The following is a 17,358-nucleotide window of genomic DNA, read 5'->3' on the forward strand; positions in this document are numbered from 1 at the left end:
ATTGGTGCTCTCTTGGGAGGTCTTAAATTTTTGGCCCCTCTGAGATGCTGCTTTAGCAGGGGATGAGAGAAGAGGGGAGGCTCTGTGTTGTAATGAGCTGAAACGGCAGAGGCATGGATTTTTATGGAAGAGAAAGATAGGCCCTTGTGAAGCATCTCAGTTAAGTATTGCAGAATCTGAGGAATATTGGGCATTGCTGTGCTTATTCCTTGTGATTGGTTCCAGGCACAGAATCTTTTCCATTTGTCAGCATAAGATTTTTCTAGTACTAGGCCTTATAGCCTCCAAAATGACATCCATCACAGGTTTGCTGAGAGATGTCACAGGTGAAATTAGTTGATTAGCCACGCTGCAAGATTCAAAGTTTGGAGCCGAGTGTGCAGAATTTGGTAGTTCTGCTGAGATAGTAGGGTAAGGTGTCAGACAGGTGACACGGAGGAAGGTGCGACACATTGTGCAGGAGTGGGTACCAGTGTTGGCGAGGTCAGTCTGGAGCAATCAGAATCATTTTTGGTTTGTCCTATCTGACTTTTAGTAGGACTTTGGAGAGCAGAGGCAGAGGGGGAAAAGCATAGACTGATAGGTTTTTCCAGTTGAATGATAGAGCATCCACTTTCCAAGCTTTTTTGTGATGAATTCCTGTGCAGAATTTGTCCCAACTGATAGTTCTGGGGTGAGGCAAAAAGATCTATGTCTGGGCTCCCCCATTTGCGTGTCAACATGTTGAAAACTTGTGGCTCCAGTTTCCATTTGTGCGGGTCCATAAGATTTCTGCTTAGTTTGTCTGCCAGAGTATTTACCTTTCCTGGCAGGAATTGAGCTTGTAGTTGCATTTGATAAATCAAGGCCGTATTCCACAATGCCATGGCTAGTCTGCAAAGGGGTTAGGAATGTGTACCCTCATGCTTGTTTATGTACCACATGACTGTGGTGTTGTCTGTCTATCAGTAGTTGTCCTGGATGAAGGTAGTCCTTGAAGGCTGTCAGAGCATTTTGTACAGCTAGCATCTCTTTCTGATTGATATGTAGGTGCATTTGATTTGGGCACCATTTGCCCTGAATGCACTTCCCTGCCTGATGAGCCCCCCCAAGCATAGTCTGATGCGTCTGTAGTTAGGGTTTGGGCAGCAGGGAGTGGAGTGAATGACCGTCCCTTGTTTTGCTGGCAGGCTTCTGCCCACCACAGGAGCTCTAGTTGCAGGCAAGGTATAATAGGAATCATTGTTTCCAGGCTGTGACAATGTTGACTCCATAAACCTTTTAAGTACCAGTGAAGTTTCCTCATATGCAGTCTTGCATATGGAATTAGAAGAATGCAGGAGGCCATGAACCCCAAGGCTTGCAGAATTTGCCTTGCAGATATAGCAGGGTTTTTGTGGCCACCTGTTTGAAGTAAGTCACCAATTGAATTTGCTTTTCTGGCATAAGGTAAGTCATCTGCCAGTTGTATTCAAGCTTGCACCCAGGAATGTAATTTTTTGAAAGGGTACCAGTTGTGATTTCTTTTTGGTTATGGTGTACCCTAGACAAGTTAGAACCCTTTTTACAAAAGCCAGATGCTTTAGAAGAATGTCCTTGTTTTCTGCCTGAATTAGACAATCATCCAGGTATGGATATATTTGAATATTTCTTTGCCTGCAAAATGCGATTACTGGAGCCAGGCACTTTCTGAAGACCCTGGGCGCAGTAGATAAGCCAAAGGGCAGTGCAGAGAACTGGTAATGCAAGTAGCCTGCTTTGAAGCGGAGGTATCTTCTGCAAGATTCCCTGATTGGGATATGCAGGTAAGCCTCAAGTCTAGAGTTACCAACCAAGCATCTTTGCCTAGCATAGGTAGTAACTCTGTTGAAGAGTCAGCATCTTGAATTTTGTAATGTCCAAAAATGCATTTAGAGTGGATAAGTCCAGAATTGGACGCCATGATTTGTATTTTCTGGGTACCAGGAAAAGTCTTTAATAGAAACCTTGTCCCTTTTCCTCTTCTGGTGCTGGTTGAATAGCCCCCATATTCATGAGGAACAGAACTTGTTTCTGGGCCTCTGCCCACTGAATTGGAGGCAAATCTGGCCATCCGTTTGGGATTGGCAACGTGTGGAAATGAAATCTGTATCCCTGGGATACTATATTTAAAACCCATTTGTCCTGGGTAATCAGTCGCCAGTTTCGTGCATGAAGTGCCAGTTTTCCCCCCAAAGGGGCGGCCAAAAGTTAAGTGCTTGGTGATTGTAGAGGAAAGTCATTGAGACTGTTTACCATAGGGAGGTGCCTTGTTGCTTCCAGATTTGGGGGTAGAGGCACCCCATTGTTTTGTTCTAAAAGTTCCTTGTGACTGAAACCTGGAGCCTTTGGAATGTCTTGATTTGACTTGAGCGACACTTGAGGGAACTGGAAAGGACCAGTTCTTAGTAGGCCAGTGCCTACTAAATCTGGGAAGCTGCACTTGTAAGAAATCTTTCACAGTTTGCAAAGATTTAGTTTCATCTTCCATCTTTTTTAAAACTTCTTCAGCCTTATTACCAAAGAGACTGTCCTGTTGTAAAGGAGCATCCAACAATTTTACTTTAACATGGTCAGGGCAGATTTTGTTCTTTGAGCCAAGCCTGCCTTCTTATTACAGATCCAGTTACAGCAGCCCTGCAAGAGGCCGCCAAAGAATCAAAACCACATTGCAAAGTATGTTTTCCAAATTGTTCAGCTGAATGTAAAAAAAATCCTGCAACTCTATTTTCCACACAATCAGAGATCAACATAATTTTCTGTTTAAGTAGTCCCATGACATGCTGTTGATATTTAACCATATGAAATTGACAGTTTAAAGCCCCGATTGCCAAGGTTGCAGACATGTAAACCTTCTTACCCCATCTATCCAGTGCCCTGGAATCTCTATCAGAAGGGGTAGAATTTTTAGCAGTAGAGGCCTTAACACCCTTGGGACCCTAAGAAATTGTTTCAGGATCAGTAATAGGGTTTTTGAAAAGGAATTTGTGGGAGTCAGGAACTCTGTTAGTATCTGTCTGGTTTACTAGGAGCCGGAGGCAGAGAATCAGGAGTCATATTAGATTCAGAAAAATATCAACAATGTCTGGAACAGGAGGTATAGCCAAAGAACTATGCTGAGGGAGAAGAAGAAAATCCCTATGTCTCTTTTTTTGATTCAGAGAAATCTTGACTTTCCCAGTGGAAATGTTCCCTTAAGGTATGTAAAGTTTCTCCAAAAAAGAAATTCTCAGGGGGAGAAGCAGAAGGGATGGAATCTTCTGCATCAGAGTCCTCATAATTAGGTATAGATAAATCCTGTTCAGTAGAAGGATCAGAAAAAATAGATTCCTGATCTGAAGAGTCATAGTCGGTGCCTTGCCTAGGCCTCTTAGCAGGAGGGGGCTGGTTACCCCTGATCAAGGTAATTAAACCTTCAGCCATTTTGATAATTTTTTTAGACATTGGGGCCTGCACACGTGGCCCAAGCGTCAGTTTTTTAGACATAGAGGTAGATTTTGGCCTTAGTTTTGAAGATGTTTAATATACAAATCTTTAGGTCTGAAAACACCCACAGAAGCTGGTGCCTGCACAGCGGCTCCGGACCCATCTAAAGTAGAGACATGCGCGGGTTCAATACTTAAAGCATCTCACGGCATACCGGACTCCGAATGGGTCTCAGTAGAGGCCTGCGAATCAAAAGTAGCGGGTATCAGGGGTTGCAAAAGCGCCTCATTGAGTACTGGCGAACTAGCGACTGGCTTAGGAGAAGCGTCGTTGTCAGTTTTGACCTCAACGGTCTGTCTCTGTCTTTTTCTTTGTGTTTTTTTTAGGTATTCCGGTAGTCGGATTGCTAACCAACGTAATTTCTGGACAGTTAAATCGTGAACCAAAATATTAAGAAGCAAAAATATACCGACGTTTAATAGTGCGTTGATTAAATCTAGCACAAAACCGACAGCAAGGTACATTATGATCAGGGCCTAGGCAAGGAATACAGTACAAATGAAAATCCTTATGAGGTATTTGCTTCCCACAAATAATGCAACTATTAACTTTTACTGACATTGGTAAGGAGCAAGAAAAAGTTTCCCCAACGGGGTAATTACCTTTTAGTTGAAGACTTCGGTACTGAAACTCGAAAACAAAAATTTCAGAGGTTGGCCAACCGGCACTTGCAAACTGCTTCTGCTTCGGGCACCGTGCGGCAAGAAATACTGATGTAATGGCGTCGGCTGCATGTTTTATACCCCTGACAACCTGACGTCATGGAAGAAGGGACAGCAACCGACGCAGGACCCAAGACTTTGTTAATCAGGCTGACTGAGAGCAACCTGCCAGCAGATTACCCAAATGTAATGACTGCAACAGTGAAACACGGAGATCATCATTAGGGCTGGCAAGCAGGCCCTGTAAGACTGCTGTGGCAAATCCAGCTCTGGATTTAGAAAAGATAGGTAAGTGGTAATGCTTGGTGAAAGTGTGTATAATGCTCCAGGATGCAGCTTCCCGGGTGTCCCTGGTAGGGACTCACCTGAGAAATGCTGTAGAGGTTGATGTAGCCCTAGTAGAATGTGTTCTGATCCCCTGTGGGGTAGGTTTCCCAATGTGTTTGTAGCAGAAATGGATGCAGTGTGCTATCCATTTAGAAAGGGTTTGCTTTGAAATGGCCTTGCCCTCTGCCCCTGCAGCAAAGCTGACTAGCAGCTGGTCAGATTTTCTTGAAGGCTTAGTAGAAGATAATGAAGGGTTCCACGGCCATAAGGGCCTGCAATTTGGACACTCTTCTTGCTGAAGTGATGGCTAGAAGTAAAGCTGTTTTCCAGGAGAAGAATTTTGAATCTGCTGTAGCAGCAGGTTCAAAGGGCGGAAGCATGAGCTTTTCCAATACAAAGTTAAGGTCCCATGCTGGAGTGGGAACTCTCCTGGGGGAAAAACACAAGCCAGCAACAAGTGAGCCGTGAGATAAGTAGTTTATTTAAAAACTACTAAGGCAACATGAAAAGCTTATAAACAAACCAGTTTCGGCCCGGGTTTAGCCTAGCCTTCTTCAGTGTTTTACAAAAAAGCCAATCATGGTGTAATTTTATACAATCATGAAAAATAGTTGATTGGTTGACAGGAATTGCTATACTCATGAATATTCATCAAATATATACTGACAGGACTTTTCATAAATATTCATTAAGCCCTGGGCTAAAGAGAGCACCAAGTTTGGTGATCCATTTCTTTTCTTTAACATCAAGTTTTTTGTGCCAGCCACATTTATTAGTCTAATAAATATATATTTGAAACTAAACTACTTATTATCTCACGGCTCACTTGTTGCTGGCTTGTGTTTTTCCTTTTTGATTCTTCTTTAGCCGTGCAACTCCCTACGTGCAGGGGAATTCTGTTTATAACTCTCCTGGGGGACCTTAAATTTTTGGCTCCTCTCAGGAACTGTTTGACCAGAGGAGGAGAAAAGAGGGGTGGCTCAGTATTATAATGGGCTGAGATGGCAGAGGCATGAATCTTAATTGAAGAGAAGGATAGGCCTTTGTGTTGCATTTCTGTCAAGTAATCTAATATATGAGGTAAGCTGGGCACATTTGTGTCCATTCCCTGAGACTGGCTCCAAGAACAGTATCTTTTCCACTCTTCTGAGTAGGATTTTCTAGTACTAGGCCTCCTTACCTCAAGGATGACATCCAGCACCTGTTTACTGAGGGTTGCTGGTGATGAGCTCAGGGGATGAGCCAGGCTGCTAGGTTTAGGGTCTGTAGCTGAGGATGCAAAATCTGGTGCTCCTGTTGGGGCAGCAAGGAAGGGGTCTGAGGCAGGTGCCATGGTGGCACTACTGCCAGACTGCGCAAAAGAGGGAACCAGTGCTGGCATGGCCAGTCTGGTGCAATCAGGATTGTCCTTTGCTTGTCCTGTTTGATCTTTAGTAGAACCTTCGAGATGAGGGGCAGAGGGGGAAGGCATACATTGAGAGGATTTTCCATGTAAAAGACAGGGCATCCACTTTCCATGCTTGGCTGTGGGGAGTTCTGGCGCAATATTTGCTCAACTGATCATTCTGTGGAGAAGCAAAGAGGTCCACCTCTGGTGCCTCCAACCTGTGCCTCAGAAGCTTGAATAATTTGGGTTCCAGTTTCCACTCGTATGGGTCCATTAGATTTCTGCTCAAGTCATCTGCCAGTGAATTTAGTTTGCCTGGCAGGAATTGAGCTTGCAGGTGCACTTGGTTGCTCAACACTGTCTTCCACAGAGCCATGGCTAATCTGCAGACAGGGTATGAATGGGTTCCCCCGTGCTTATGTACCACATAACTGTGGTGTTATCTGTCTTTACCAATAGTGGCCCTGAAAGAATAAAGCATTTGAAGCCTGTCAGTGCATTCTGTACAGCTAACATTTCTTTTTGATTGATATGCAGGTGCATTTGTTTTGGGCTCCATTTGCCTTGAATGCATTGTCCTGCCATGTGAGCCCTCCACGCATAGTCTGATGCATCTGTAGGTAGGGTTTGGGCGGCAGGGGGTTGAGTGAAAGGGAGTCCCTTGTTGTAGTAGCAGATCTCTGCCCACCAAAGGAACTCTGTCCTGTTGTAGTAGCAGACCTCTGCCCACCAAAGGAACTCTGTCTTTAGGCAAGGAATGATGGGAATCATTGTTTGCAGGTCCTGAGAATGCTGACACCAGAGACTTTTTAAGTACCATTAAAGTTTCCTCATATGCAGTCTTGCATATGGAATTAGTAAAATGCAAGAGGCCATGAACCCTAGGGCTTGCAATATTTTTCTTGCAGATAGCTGGGTTTTGGTGGCCAGTAGACTGAAGTAGTTTGTCAAACAAATTTGTTCTTCTGGAGTGAGGAAAGCCATCTGGGAAGTTGTATTCAAGCTTGCTCCCAGGAATACAATCTGTTGGCTGGGTACCAGATGTGATTTCATTTCGTTAATGGTGTACCCCAATGAAGTTAGAAGTCTCTTTACTAATGACAGGTGCTGTAGTAGTAATTCCTAACTGTCTGCCTGAATCAGTCAGTCATCCAGGTATGGGTAAATTTGAATTCTTCTATGCCTGCAATAGCTGGAGCTAGGCATTTTGTGAATACCCTGGGCGCAGTAGATAAGGCAAAGGGAAGTGCAAAGAACGCATAGAGCCTGCTCTGAAACGTAGATATTTCCTCCAAGATTCCCTTATGGGGATGTGCAGATAAGCTTCTTTTAAAGTCTAGGGTGGCTAGCCAGGAAGTCCTTGGCTAGCATAGGAAGCAGCTGTTGGAGAGTAAGCATTCTGAATTTTGGAACCACCAGAAAAGGTGTTGAGAATAGACATATCCAGGATATAGCGCCAAGAGTTTTCTTTCCTGGGTACCAGAAACAGTCTGGAATAAAAACCTTGTCCCCATTGCTCTGCTGGGACAGGCTGAATAGCCTTGATACTAAGAAGAGAAAGTACTTGCTTTTGGGCTTCTGCCCACTGGTTTGTGGGGAGGTCTGGCCATCCGCTTGGAGTTGGCAGTGAGTGGAAGTGGAATCTGTATCCCTGGGAAACGATGTTTAAAACCCATCTGTCCTGGATAATGTACTCCAAGTTTTTTGCATGCAGGGCAAGTTTTCCTCTTAAAAGTGCAAGTACTTGGGCAAGGCTTGGAAGAGTTAAGGATAAGTCATTGTGGGATTTTACCATAGGATGGCGGCTTACTACTCCCTGGTTTAGAGGTGGGAGCACTCCATTGCTTAGATCTGTGCATACTCTGAGACTGTAGTCTTGGTGGTCTGCTGCCCTGGGTTTGGACTGAAGGTCTGGAAGGTCATGGAAAAGACCAATGTTTTGAAGGCCAATGCCTACTCTAGGTGGCTGTACCCACAGGAAATCTTTAACAGTTTGCATAGATTTAAGCTTTTTCCTCCATCCTTTCGAGGACTTCTGATTTAATGCCAAACAGACATTCTTGGTTTAATGGTGCATCCAGTAATTTTGCTTTGACAATCTGGGCAAGGTTTGTTCCTTAAGCCAAGCATGCCTTCTAAGAACAGACCCAATGACAGCAGCCCTGCAAGATGCTTCTAAGGCATCAAAACCACACTACAAAGTATGTTTTCCAATGGGTCTATATTATATTTTCAAAAGTTTCAAACATCATACGAGCGATGTTTGAAATTTCGAACATATACTAAAAAATAAACTATACTTACCTAAACGTTGTAGGCAGGGGGCAAGCCCCCCTGCACCCCCCACACCCCGCTACTTAAATATTCCTACTCCGAGATTGAACTGCATTGAAGTAAAGGGAAAATATTCCCTACGGCGATTCCTGTTACACGCGCAACGTTTCGACCAATCGGGTTCGCTCAATACACGTTCGCCATTTACAATTTTCGATCAGGTGATAGGAACCCTTTTCCAACTTGGTTAGCAAAATGCATTAACTCTTGTAAATCCTTATGTTCTGCACAATCAGGAATCAACATCATTTTCTGTTTAATTAGTTCCATAACAGGTTGCTGATATTTTAACATATTAAACTGGCAATTTAAAGCCCTGATGGCAAGAGTAGCAGAGGTGTATACCCTCTTACCCCATCTGTCTAAAGCCCTAGAATCCCTGTCTGATGGGGTAGGATTTTTGGCTGTTGTAGCCTTAATGCCTTTAGGTCCCCAGGAAATGGTCTCTGGATCCTCAGCAGGATTCTTTAAGAGGAATTTGTGGCAGTCAGGTTACTCTGTAGTACCTGTCAGGTTTCCTGGGAGCTGGAGGCAAAGTATCAGGGGTAAGGCTGGATTCCAAGAAGACATCATCTACAATTTCCAGAACAGGAGGGATAGCTAGAGGCCTGTGCTGAGGCAAGTTTAAAAATTCCCTGAGTCTCCTTTTTGGACAGAGTAGTCCTGGCTCTCCCAGCAGAAATGCTTTCTAACGGTATGCAGGGTTTCACCAAAAGAAAAATCTTCTGGTGGGGAAGCAGAGGGAATGGAATCCTCTGCATCAGAAACCTCATAGGTAGAATATGTAGATAAGGGTATGTCCTGGTAATCAGAAGGGTCAGAGTTGTCAGACTCATGATCTGAAGAATCAGAAAAAAAATCAGTTCTTTTTGAGGGGGAAGGCTAACTTCCCCTAATTAAAGTAATAAGGTCTTCAGCCATTCTAAGCATTTGTTTCTGGTGGCATGTCAGCCTTTGAATGTACTTTGGTCTGTTTCCTAGGCGTAGCGCGAACTCTAGGTCTGAGAAACTTTTGGTTTGAAACAAAGTCGTTGGTTTAATATGAAAATCGAAGGCCTGAATACACCCTCAGAAGCTGGTGCCTGCACAGTGGCTCCGGATCCATCCAAGGCAGAGACATCTGCAGGTTCCAAAGTAGAAGCATCCCGCGGCATACCGGACTCCAAATGGGTCTCAGTAAAGACCTGCGAATCTGTAGAAACGGGTATCAGGGGCTGTGAAAGCGCCAGAGTACCGGCAGACTGGCGACTAGCTTAATGGAAGCGTCGTCAGCAGTTTTGGACCCGTGTGGTCTGTCTGCCTTTATCCTTACTTTTTTTCCAGAAGATCGGTAGTCGGATGGCTTATCAAAGCCATTTCGGAATATGGAAATCGAGAACGAAAGAATTTATCGACAAAAATAGCCCGATGACTAATAGTTTGGGCGTTGAACAAGGCACAAAAAAACCGACAGCGAAGAACGTCGTAGTCTGGGCCTAAACAGGAGATGTAGTAAGAATGAAAATCTCTGTGAGGTATTTCCTTTCCACAGGCAAGACAATTATTAATTTTTTCTGACATTGGTTAGAGCAAGAAAAAAGGATACCCAACGGGGTACTTATCTTTTAGAAGACTTCAGGTTTGAAACTCGAAAAACGAAAATTTCAGGAGGCGGCCGACCGGCACTTGCGAACTGCTTCTGCTTTGGACAGCGCACAGCAAGAAAAGCTGATGTAATGAAATCGGCTGCATATTTTATACCCCTGACGAACTGATGTCATGGAAGAAGCAACAGTATCAGACGCAGAAATCCAAGACTCTGGTATTCAGGCCAACTGAGGGCTACCTGCAGGCAGAAATCAAATGTGATGACTGCAACAGTGTAATACGAACATTGGCACAGCCACTGGCCTGAGAAGTGCCCCATGCCCAGTGCACCGAAGGCCACAAGTACGACTCTGGTTCCAAAGTAAGGTCCACTATTGGAGTTGGAGAGAGGGAAGCTGCTGCCGGAGTAACAGGCTTTGAGACTTGAGTGGAAGTCGAAGGAGGAGCATACGTTGAGGTTTGAGGAGATATATGCTCACCTGGATGAGGGAACGCGGACTTTGACGGTTGAGAGAGTCCTCTGGCCACAAGCAACTGGTCAACAAGCTGCAACACATCCTGTTCAGAAAGACTCTTGGTTGACCTCATGGAGAAAGCTGATGGCGATTCTGGCCTTTCTAGGAAAGGACTATACTGACGGCTAGCGAAAGGATCCAGTGAAGGCGAATATTTGGTCCTTGCTAACTAAATAGGTGCAGAGCTAGGAGCCCAGGAAGTCTGCACCGAAGAAAACTGTGTGGAAAAATTCTACGCCGAAGATGTCAGTGCCGTAGTAGTTGAAGGTGTCTACACCATAAAGGCAAAGGTCTGCCCTGAAGGGTACGGTGCCATAGTGGAAAGTGTCTGCAGTGGCAATAAGGATGGTGCCGAGAAGGACTGCACTGAAGAACATGTCGATGTCGAAATGTCTGCGCCGTGGAGTACAGAAGAGTCATACTTGGAGGCGAAGGTGACTACCAACAGTGTCGAAGGGGACTCAACCTGTACTGATGGTGCCGTTATGGGTTGTGACAGAACTGTCGGAACCGTAGTGGTCTGCACTGGGAACTCCGGTGCTGGTATCGATAAAGGAGACATGGCTGTAGTCAGAATCATTTGGGGCGGTGCAGAGCCTGGAGCCGACACAGTCACAGGGGGCAGCGCCGGAGTAGTAATCAATTTCACCTTCTTGTGAGTCAACTCCCTACGATCGCCAGAGGGAGAAGAAGGAAGTGACTTCGATGAACAATGCATCTTGCGGGGTTTAACAGGAGGGGGTGAACCCTCCGACCCATAGCCTCAGAGAAAGGAGACCTTTCAAAATTAAATTATTCTTTCTCTTGTTGAGAGTCCTGGTAAAGAAAATTTTACAAATCCCACACAGAGGATCCACAGTCAAGTGGGAGACATTAAAACAGTAGACACAAGTCATGGCCATCAGAAAGCGGTAACTTACAGATGCAATCCTTGCACTGCTTGAAACCAACGCTACTTTTCTTATCCAACATAACTGGTGTGGAGAAGAAATAGTACCAAAAGGAGGAATAAGAGCTATCCAACAAAAGGGTAAAAAGAGAAAAAGAAGGATTACCAATGATGGTAATGGAGAATTACCACAAGGTAAGAAAAGAGTGTAATAAAGGGAAAAGACTAAAGGGAGAGAGTCTAAAGTGTGCAACAGGGTAGGAAAATATTAGAATAAACTTGAGAAAAATTCAGAGTAATAACATATAAACTTTCAAAAAATTAGACACTTAGCTGAGAAAGTGGCTTGACACGGCTGTATAGCAACGCGGAAAATGAGATCTGAGGTAACAGGGAGCAGAGCATTCTGGGTAGGACCTTGGCTTGAGAGTTTTTGGCTGACGTGAGCTTGATATTGGCCAGCTCAGTTCCGAGGACGGACCTGATATAACCCATCAGTAAGGAATGAACAGAGATTAACAACATCAGATTAAGTGGTTTCACATTAGCATGCATTTTCTGGAGCATAGAGTCAAACTCAAATGGCTTTGAAAGTAGGCAAAGTCAAGTAAATATGAGAAGCTTGATATAACAAAGATACAAGTTTGGAAGACAGAGCAGTTTGCAATCATTTCATTATCCCAGAGTTGATAAAGCAGTATAAAAAAAGAAGTCACTTTAAATTATTTACTATAAGAATGTTGTGCAAAGGATACTTTAGCCATCCAAAAACCATGACAGAGGTCAAGAATACCCAGACAGTCAAAAAGCAACGAAATGAAAGCGATGGTAGCACCACAGAACAGTAGATCCACTTGCAGAGAGCTCTTTAATAGCAAACTAGCAAGAGGACTACAGAATTGCAAGACTACTCAGTGCTGAACAACGTTGCTAATAATGGAGACAATGGATCTCACTAGTGTTTTTGTGTAGCTGTCAAAATTTTAAGTATTCTCATTATAATTCTACGTACACAAATATATGTCTCTTTGAATCACAAGAGTCATTGTCTGATTACCTGCTTGTCTGTGGGGAAGGTATACCTGCCATGGTACTCAAGGGCACAAGGCAGATAAAATTATCCTGGGTGAGGTTTCAGCCATAAAAGTCTGCTGTGAACTAGACAGTCAGGCTGAGCTCACCTGGGATGGGGGGTACACATTAGCATGACTTAGAATGTCAAATGATATTAAAGTCTGTTCACATACAGACCGAGCTGCTGTCTTTAGGTATCCAGCTATAACACAGCACGCAATTTAGGACCTCAATAATAATGTTCCCTTTATTCCTTAATTGCCAATTATCCTTTAACCCCCCCCCCCCATACTACATTATGAAAAGGTAAGGTCAGCCTGCAGAGAGGCTCACTATCTCATGCATCAGAGTCCATAACAGCAACCTACAGCTCACTGTAACATTCACACTGGTCAAGAACGCTCATTCTTTAACCCCATCCTTGCCCAAGAAAATGCAGCAGCGTGGCCTCATAAAAGCCCTGGCCTCTGGTAAATATTTCATGTTGAACATAGTCTGGAGAATACATTGCAGTTATCTAGAGTTGCTAGTTATTGGAACATGTACTAGGTAGCCTTACCTCTTCAGTGACTCCCATTACTCCTGCTCCTTCAAATGTGGCTCCAACTGCAGCTGATGCCTGCTGGCTGCTTCTCATTCGAGTTCGTGACACATCTGCCAGGATTTTCTTTTCTAGGTCCCGAAGCATAGCCTGCATTTCTTCTTGTCTAATGAAAGATGAAGCCAAGGGCTGGCCAGAGTCACCACCCGAACCCTTGCTGAATAATATTTGATGAACCAGTTGTGGAAGATGAGAGTGAACCTACAACAAAGGAAAACCATCTTTATTTCACTTATTTCTTGTTTTCTACAAATTTCTGTAGCTCATAAAATACTATTGAAATTGAAAGTACTCACTATAGCCATAAATCTCTGAAAAGGACTTCTGAAATGGGTTTAACAGTCTCATTCAGTTGCTCAACAATCAGTAAATAAAAAACAATTCTAGTACATGTGTTGACTGCAGTCCATGCCCACTGTTCCAATGATTTTGTTAAGTGAAATATCAATGTCCCCCAGTCTCTAGTTCTCACCACAATACCTTCTAAGATGAAAAAATGCAAGAAATATTTTACAGTACAAACTTCCTATTATGTATGTTGTTTACTTGCTAGTGTATGTGTGGATATACAAGCATCTATTTACTTTATGGGTGTGTGTGTGTGGATATACAACCTCAGAAGAGACGTCATATGTTGACACATCAGGCATAGAGACAACACTCACATTCAAGACAAAGATAGTACTGATAAAACATTTATTCATCCTATCTAAATTTTAAGAGGCTTTCTGACACGTGACCAAACAAAGCAAAAACTTCCCAATTTATCAAAACAAGCCTGGCAGAAGGTAAACTAACTGACAAAAGGCAACACTTAAGACAGAGCATCCACATACAACAGTGCTGTTAAGGTTGTATCAAAGTATAGCTGTGTAAGATCTTACTGTAACAGTCTATGTCTTGATTCTCACTGTTGTAGTATTCTTTACTCTTAGGATATCCTACCGATGATAGTCTAATATCTGGCTAGTACAATAAAGCCTTTAAAACTTCAACGCGTTGTACAGCAAATGCATGTCCAATGTGTAAGGTACACATGTGATGTATGGACACCTAATCCTCACAAATGAAGTACCCCAGAAGAACTAGTGCAACCCCAGAGAGAGTAACAACTTACACACCCAGAAATGAAATAAGAAGGAGATGAGGCTGAACGAGATCCCTCAGCCTGAAGTAGAACAGAAAATAACAGGGGTAGAAAGGAGGGGGCAGAATACTGCAACAGTGAGAAAGACATGCACTATTTTGTTAAGATCTTACACAACTGTACTATGTCCGTACTTATCAATGTTGCAGTATTTTTTTACTCTTGGGAGAGTACAAATGCTACTGGAAAGTATGGGAGAAAGAAGAAAGAGCCCTCCACAAACCTATGAATGATGACCCTGGCAAAACCCACCCTGGCCCTCAAAATGACATCCAATTTATAATGTTTAGTGAAGTGTGAACAGAAGACCAAGGAGCAGCTTCCAATATGGATCTGGTATCCACACATTTGAAAAAAAGCATAAGAGGCCACTGCCCTTTTAGAATGAGTATGAACAGAAGAGGAAAGCAACTTGTCAGGAAAACAAGAAAAAGGAAAGACCTTAGAAATCCAAGAGGAGATAGTTTGCTTAGACACTGCTAAACCCAATTTCCTGGTATTACAGGAAACAAAAAGTTGCTCAAATTTTGTGATGCATTTCATCTTATCCGACTAATATCTGAGCTGTCTATATAAATCCAAGGTGTGTACTACAGACGACTGTGGACAAGGAAATAACAACAAGGAAGAATAAAGTACAGTTTTGTACCTACCATAAATGTAGATGTTCGAGTGTACACCCTGCTGCAGTCATCGCACTTGGGTTATCCTGTCGTCAGGCTGTCCTGCAGTCGGCCGGAATTCAAAGTCTTGGTCCGGCGTCGGTTGCTGTCGCTTCCTCCCTGACGTCAGTGCGCCAGGGTTATATATACTGCATCCGGCGCCATTTTCTTCAGTTTTTCTTGCCCCAGATGTCAGGTGCCCCCAAAAAGGTGGTCAGTAATTAGTACCAAATTGAGTAATTTTTGCACAAACACAAAATACCTCCAGCTATAAGCAAATACATCAGGAAGGTATTGTAGAGATATTGCCAGTTAGATCAGAGGGGATGGAGGGAGGGTAACCTGGACTGCAGCAGGGTGTACACTCGAACATTTACATTTATGGTAGGTACAAAACTGTACTATGTTCGTGTTACCCTGCTGCAGTCATCATACTTGGGTAGAATCCCAAAGCTAAGGATGGGTGGAGGAGTCATAGAGGGTTAGAGGAGGCTAGAAGGCCCTGCAGAACTGCAGTGGCGAAGCCCGCCCTAGTCTTAGAGTAAAGTGGTAAGTGATAGTGTTTGGTAAAGGTGTGTACTGAACTCCAAGTTGCAGCTTCCAAAATGTCCTTGGTTGGAACCCCCCTGAGGAAGGCTGTAGATGTAGCTGTTGCCCTGGTAGAGTGGGGCCTAATGGTAGCAGGAACTGGTTTTCCATGATGGGTATAGCAGAAACGAATGCAATGTCCTATCCATTTGGAAATGGTTTGTTTTGATATAGCCTTCCCTTGTGAAGCTGTAGCATAGGATACAAAGAGCTGGTCAGATTTTCTGTAAACCTTAGTTTTATCCAAGTAGTAACGAAGTGTGAATGTCCAAGGAATGCAGGAGTCTCTCTCCTTTGTTCTGTGGATTTGGGAAGAAGGTGGGTAAGTGGATGGTTTGATTTAAAGCCACACTGGAAACCACCTTAGGCATGAAGGAAGGATTAGTTCATAGAGAAACTCTGTCCTGATGGAAAATGAGGAAAGGTTCCACTGCCATTAGTGTCTGCAGCTCTGAGACTCTTCTAGCTGAAGTTATTGCTAGCAGCAGGGCAGTCTTCCATGATAGGAACTGTAGATCTGCAGAGAAAGCTGGTTCAAAGGGAGGTAGCGCAAGTTTTTCCAGAACAAAATTGAGGTCCCATGTTGGTGTAGGTGCTCTCCTGGGGGGCCTAATGGTTTTTGCCCCTCTGAGGAACTGCCTTAGAAGTGGATGTGAAAATAGGGGTGGATCCGTGTTGCAGTGGGCTGAAATAGCTGAAGCATGGATTTTAATGGAAGAGAAGGAAAGTCCTTTGTGCAACATCTCAGTTAAATACTGTAGAATGTGAGGCATGTGAGGCTGAATTGTGTTTTGGCCTTTAGCTTGGTTCCAGGCACAAAACCTTTTCCATTTGTCCGAATAAGTCTTCCTGGTGCTTGGCCTCCTAGCTTCCAGAATAATATCCATAACTGCTTGGGAAAGAGGAGCTGGTTGGATGCTTAGGTGATTTGCCATGCAGCCAGATTTAAGGTTTTGAGCTGGCTGTGAAGAATCTGATTGTTTTGCTGTGTGAGCAAATGGGTAATTTGTGGTAAAATCCAAGGTAGGCCCTGGGCCATATTCCTCAATAGTGGGCACCAGTGCTGGCGTGGCCAGTCTGGAGCTATGAGTATCAGTCGTGGTCTCTCCTTTCTGACTTTCAGAAGCACCTTTGTGAGGAGAAGCAATGGAGGGAAGGCATATGCTTGTCAGGTTTTCCCAACTGAATGAGAGTGCGTCCACTTTCCAAGCTGGATGGTGAATTGTCCTTGTACAAAATTTTATTAGTTGATAGTTTTGAGGAATGGCAAACAGGTCTATGTCTGGAAGGCCCCATTTTTGAGTTATCATTGCAAATACTTGTGGATCCAGTTTCCACTCGTGGGGATCCATGATGTTTCTGCTGAGGTCGTCTGCCAATGTGTTCTTCTTTCCTGGCAGGAATTGAGCTTGTAACTGAACTTGGTAAGCCAGGGCTGTGTTCCACAAGGTCATTGCTTGCCTGCACAGAGGGTAGGAGTGTGTACCCCCTTGTTTATGTACCACATTACTGTGGTGTTGTCCTTTATTGTAAGTTGTCCTGGATGTAATAGATTCTTGAAGGCTGTCAGAGCATTCTGTACAGCTAGCATCTCTTTTTGATTGATGTGCAGATTACTTTGATCTGCAGTCCATACGCCTTGAACGCACTGTCCTGCCATGTGTGCCCCCCAGGCATAGTCTGATGCATCTGTTGTCATAGTTTGCCTGGCTGGGGGCAAGGTGAAAGGCTGACCCTTGTTGAGGTGACATGCCTGTGACCACCATAGAAACTCCTGTTGTAAGCAGGGAATGAAAGATATCATTGTGTCCAAGCTGTGGCTGTGTTGAGACCATACGCTTTTTAGGTATCACTGTAATTTCCTCATATGCAACTTTGCAAATGGTATTAGTAGTATGCAAGATGCCATGAAGCCCAAGGCCTGCAGAATTTTTCTTGCAGTTAGTTGGGTCTTTGTTGCCATTGTTTTGAAATATTGAGTCAGTTCTTTGTCTGGCATCATATAAGCCTTCTGGGCCGTTGTATTCAAGCTGGCACCCAGGAATGTCATGTTTTGTGAGGGTACTAGTTTTGATTTCTTTTCGTTTACTGTGTACCCCAAG

The 17,358-nt window shown here is 43.9% G+C and overlaps 1 protein-coding gene across 1 annotated transcript in view; it reads right to left on the bottom strand.

Annotated features, from left to right (window-relative positions):
* LOC122801558 (SUN domain-containing protein 2-like) overlaps positions 1 to 17,358 on the bottom strand; it is a 500,184-nt gene that overhangs the window by 209,867 nt on the left and 272,959 nt on the right. Inside the window, exon 5 of the mRNA XM_044071033.1 lies at positions 12,818 to 13,060. Coding sequence (XP_043926968.1) covers positions 12,818 to 13,060 — 243 coding nt within the window. The remainder of the gene's footprint in view (positions 1 to 12,817; positions 13,061 to 17,358) is intronic.

This window comes from Protopterus annectens, chromosome 1.part0, assembly GCF_019279795.1.
Source record: "Protopterus annectens isolate FY-2018-M chromosome 1.part0, PAN1.0, whole genome shotgun sequence".
NCBI classification, from domain to species: Eukaryota; Metazoa; Chordata; order Ceratodontiformes; family Protopteridae; genus Protopterus; species Protopterus annectens.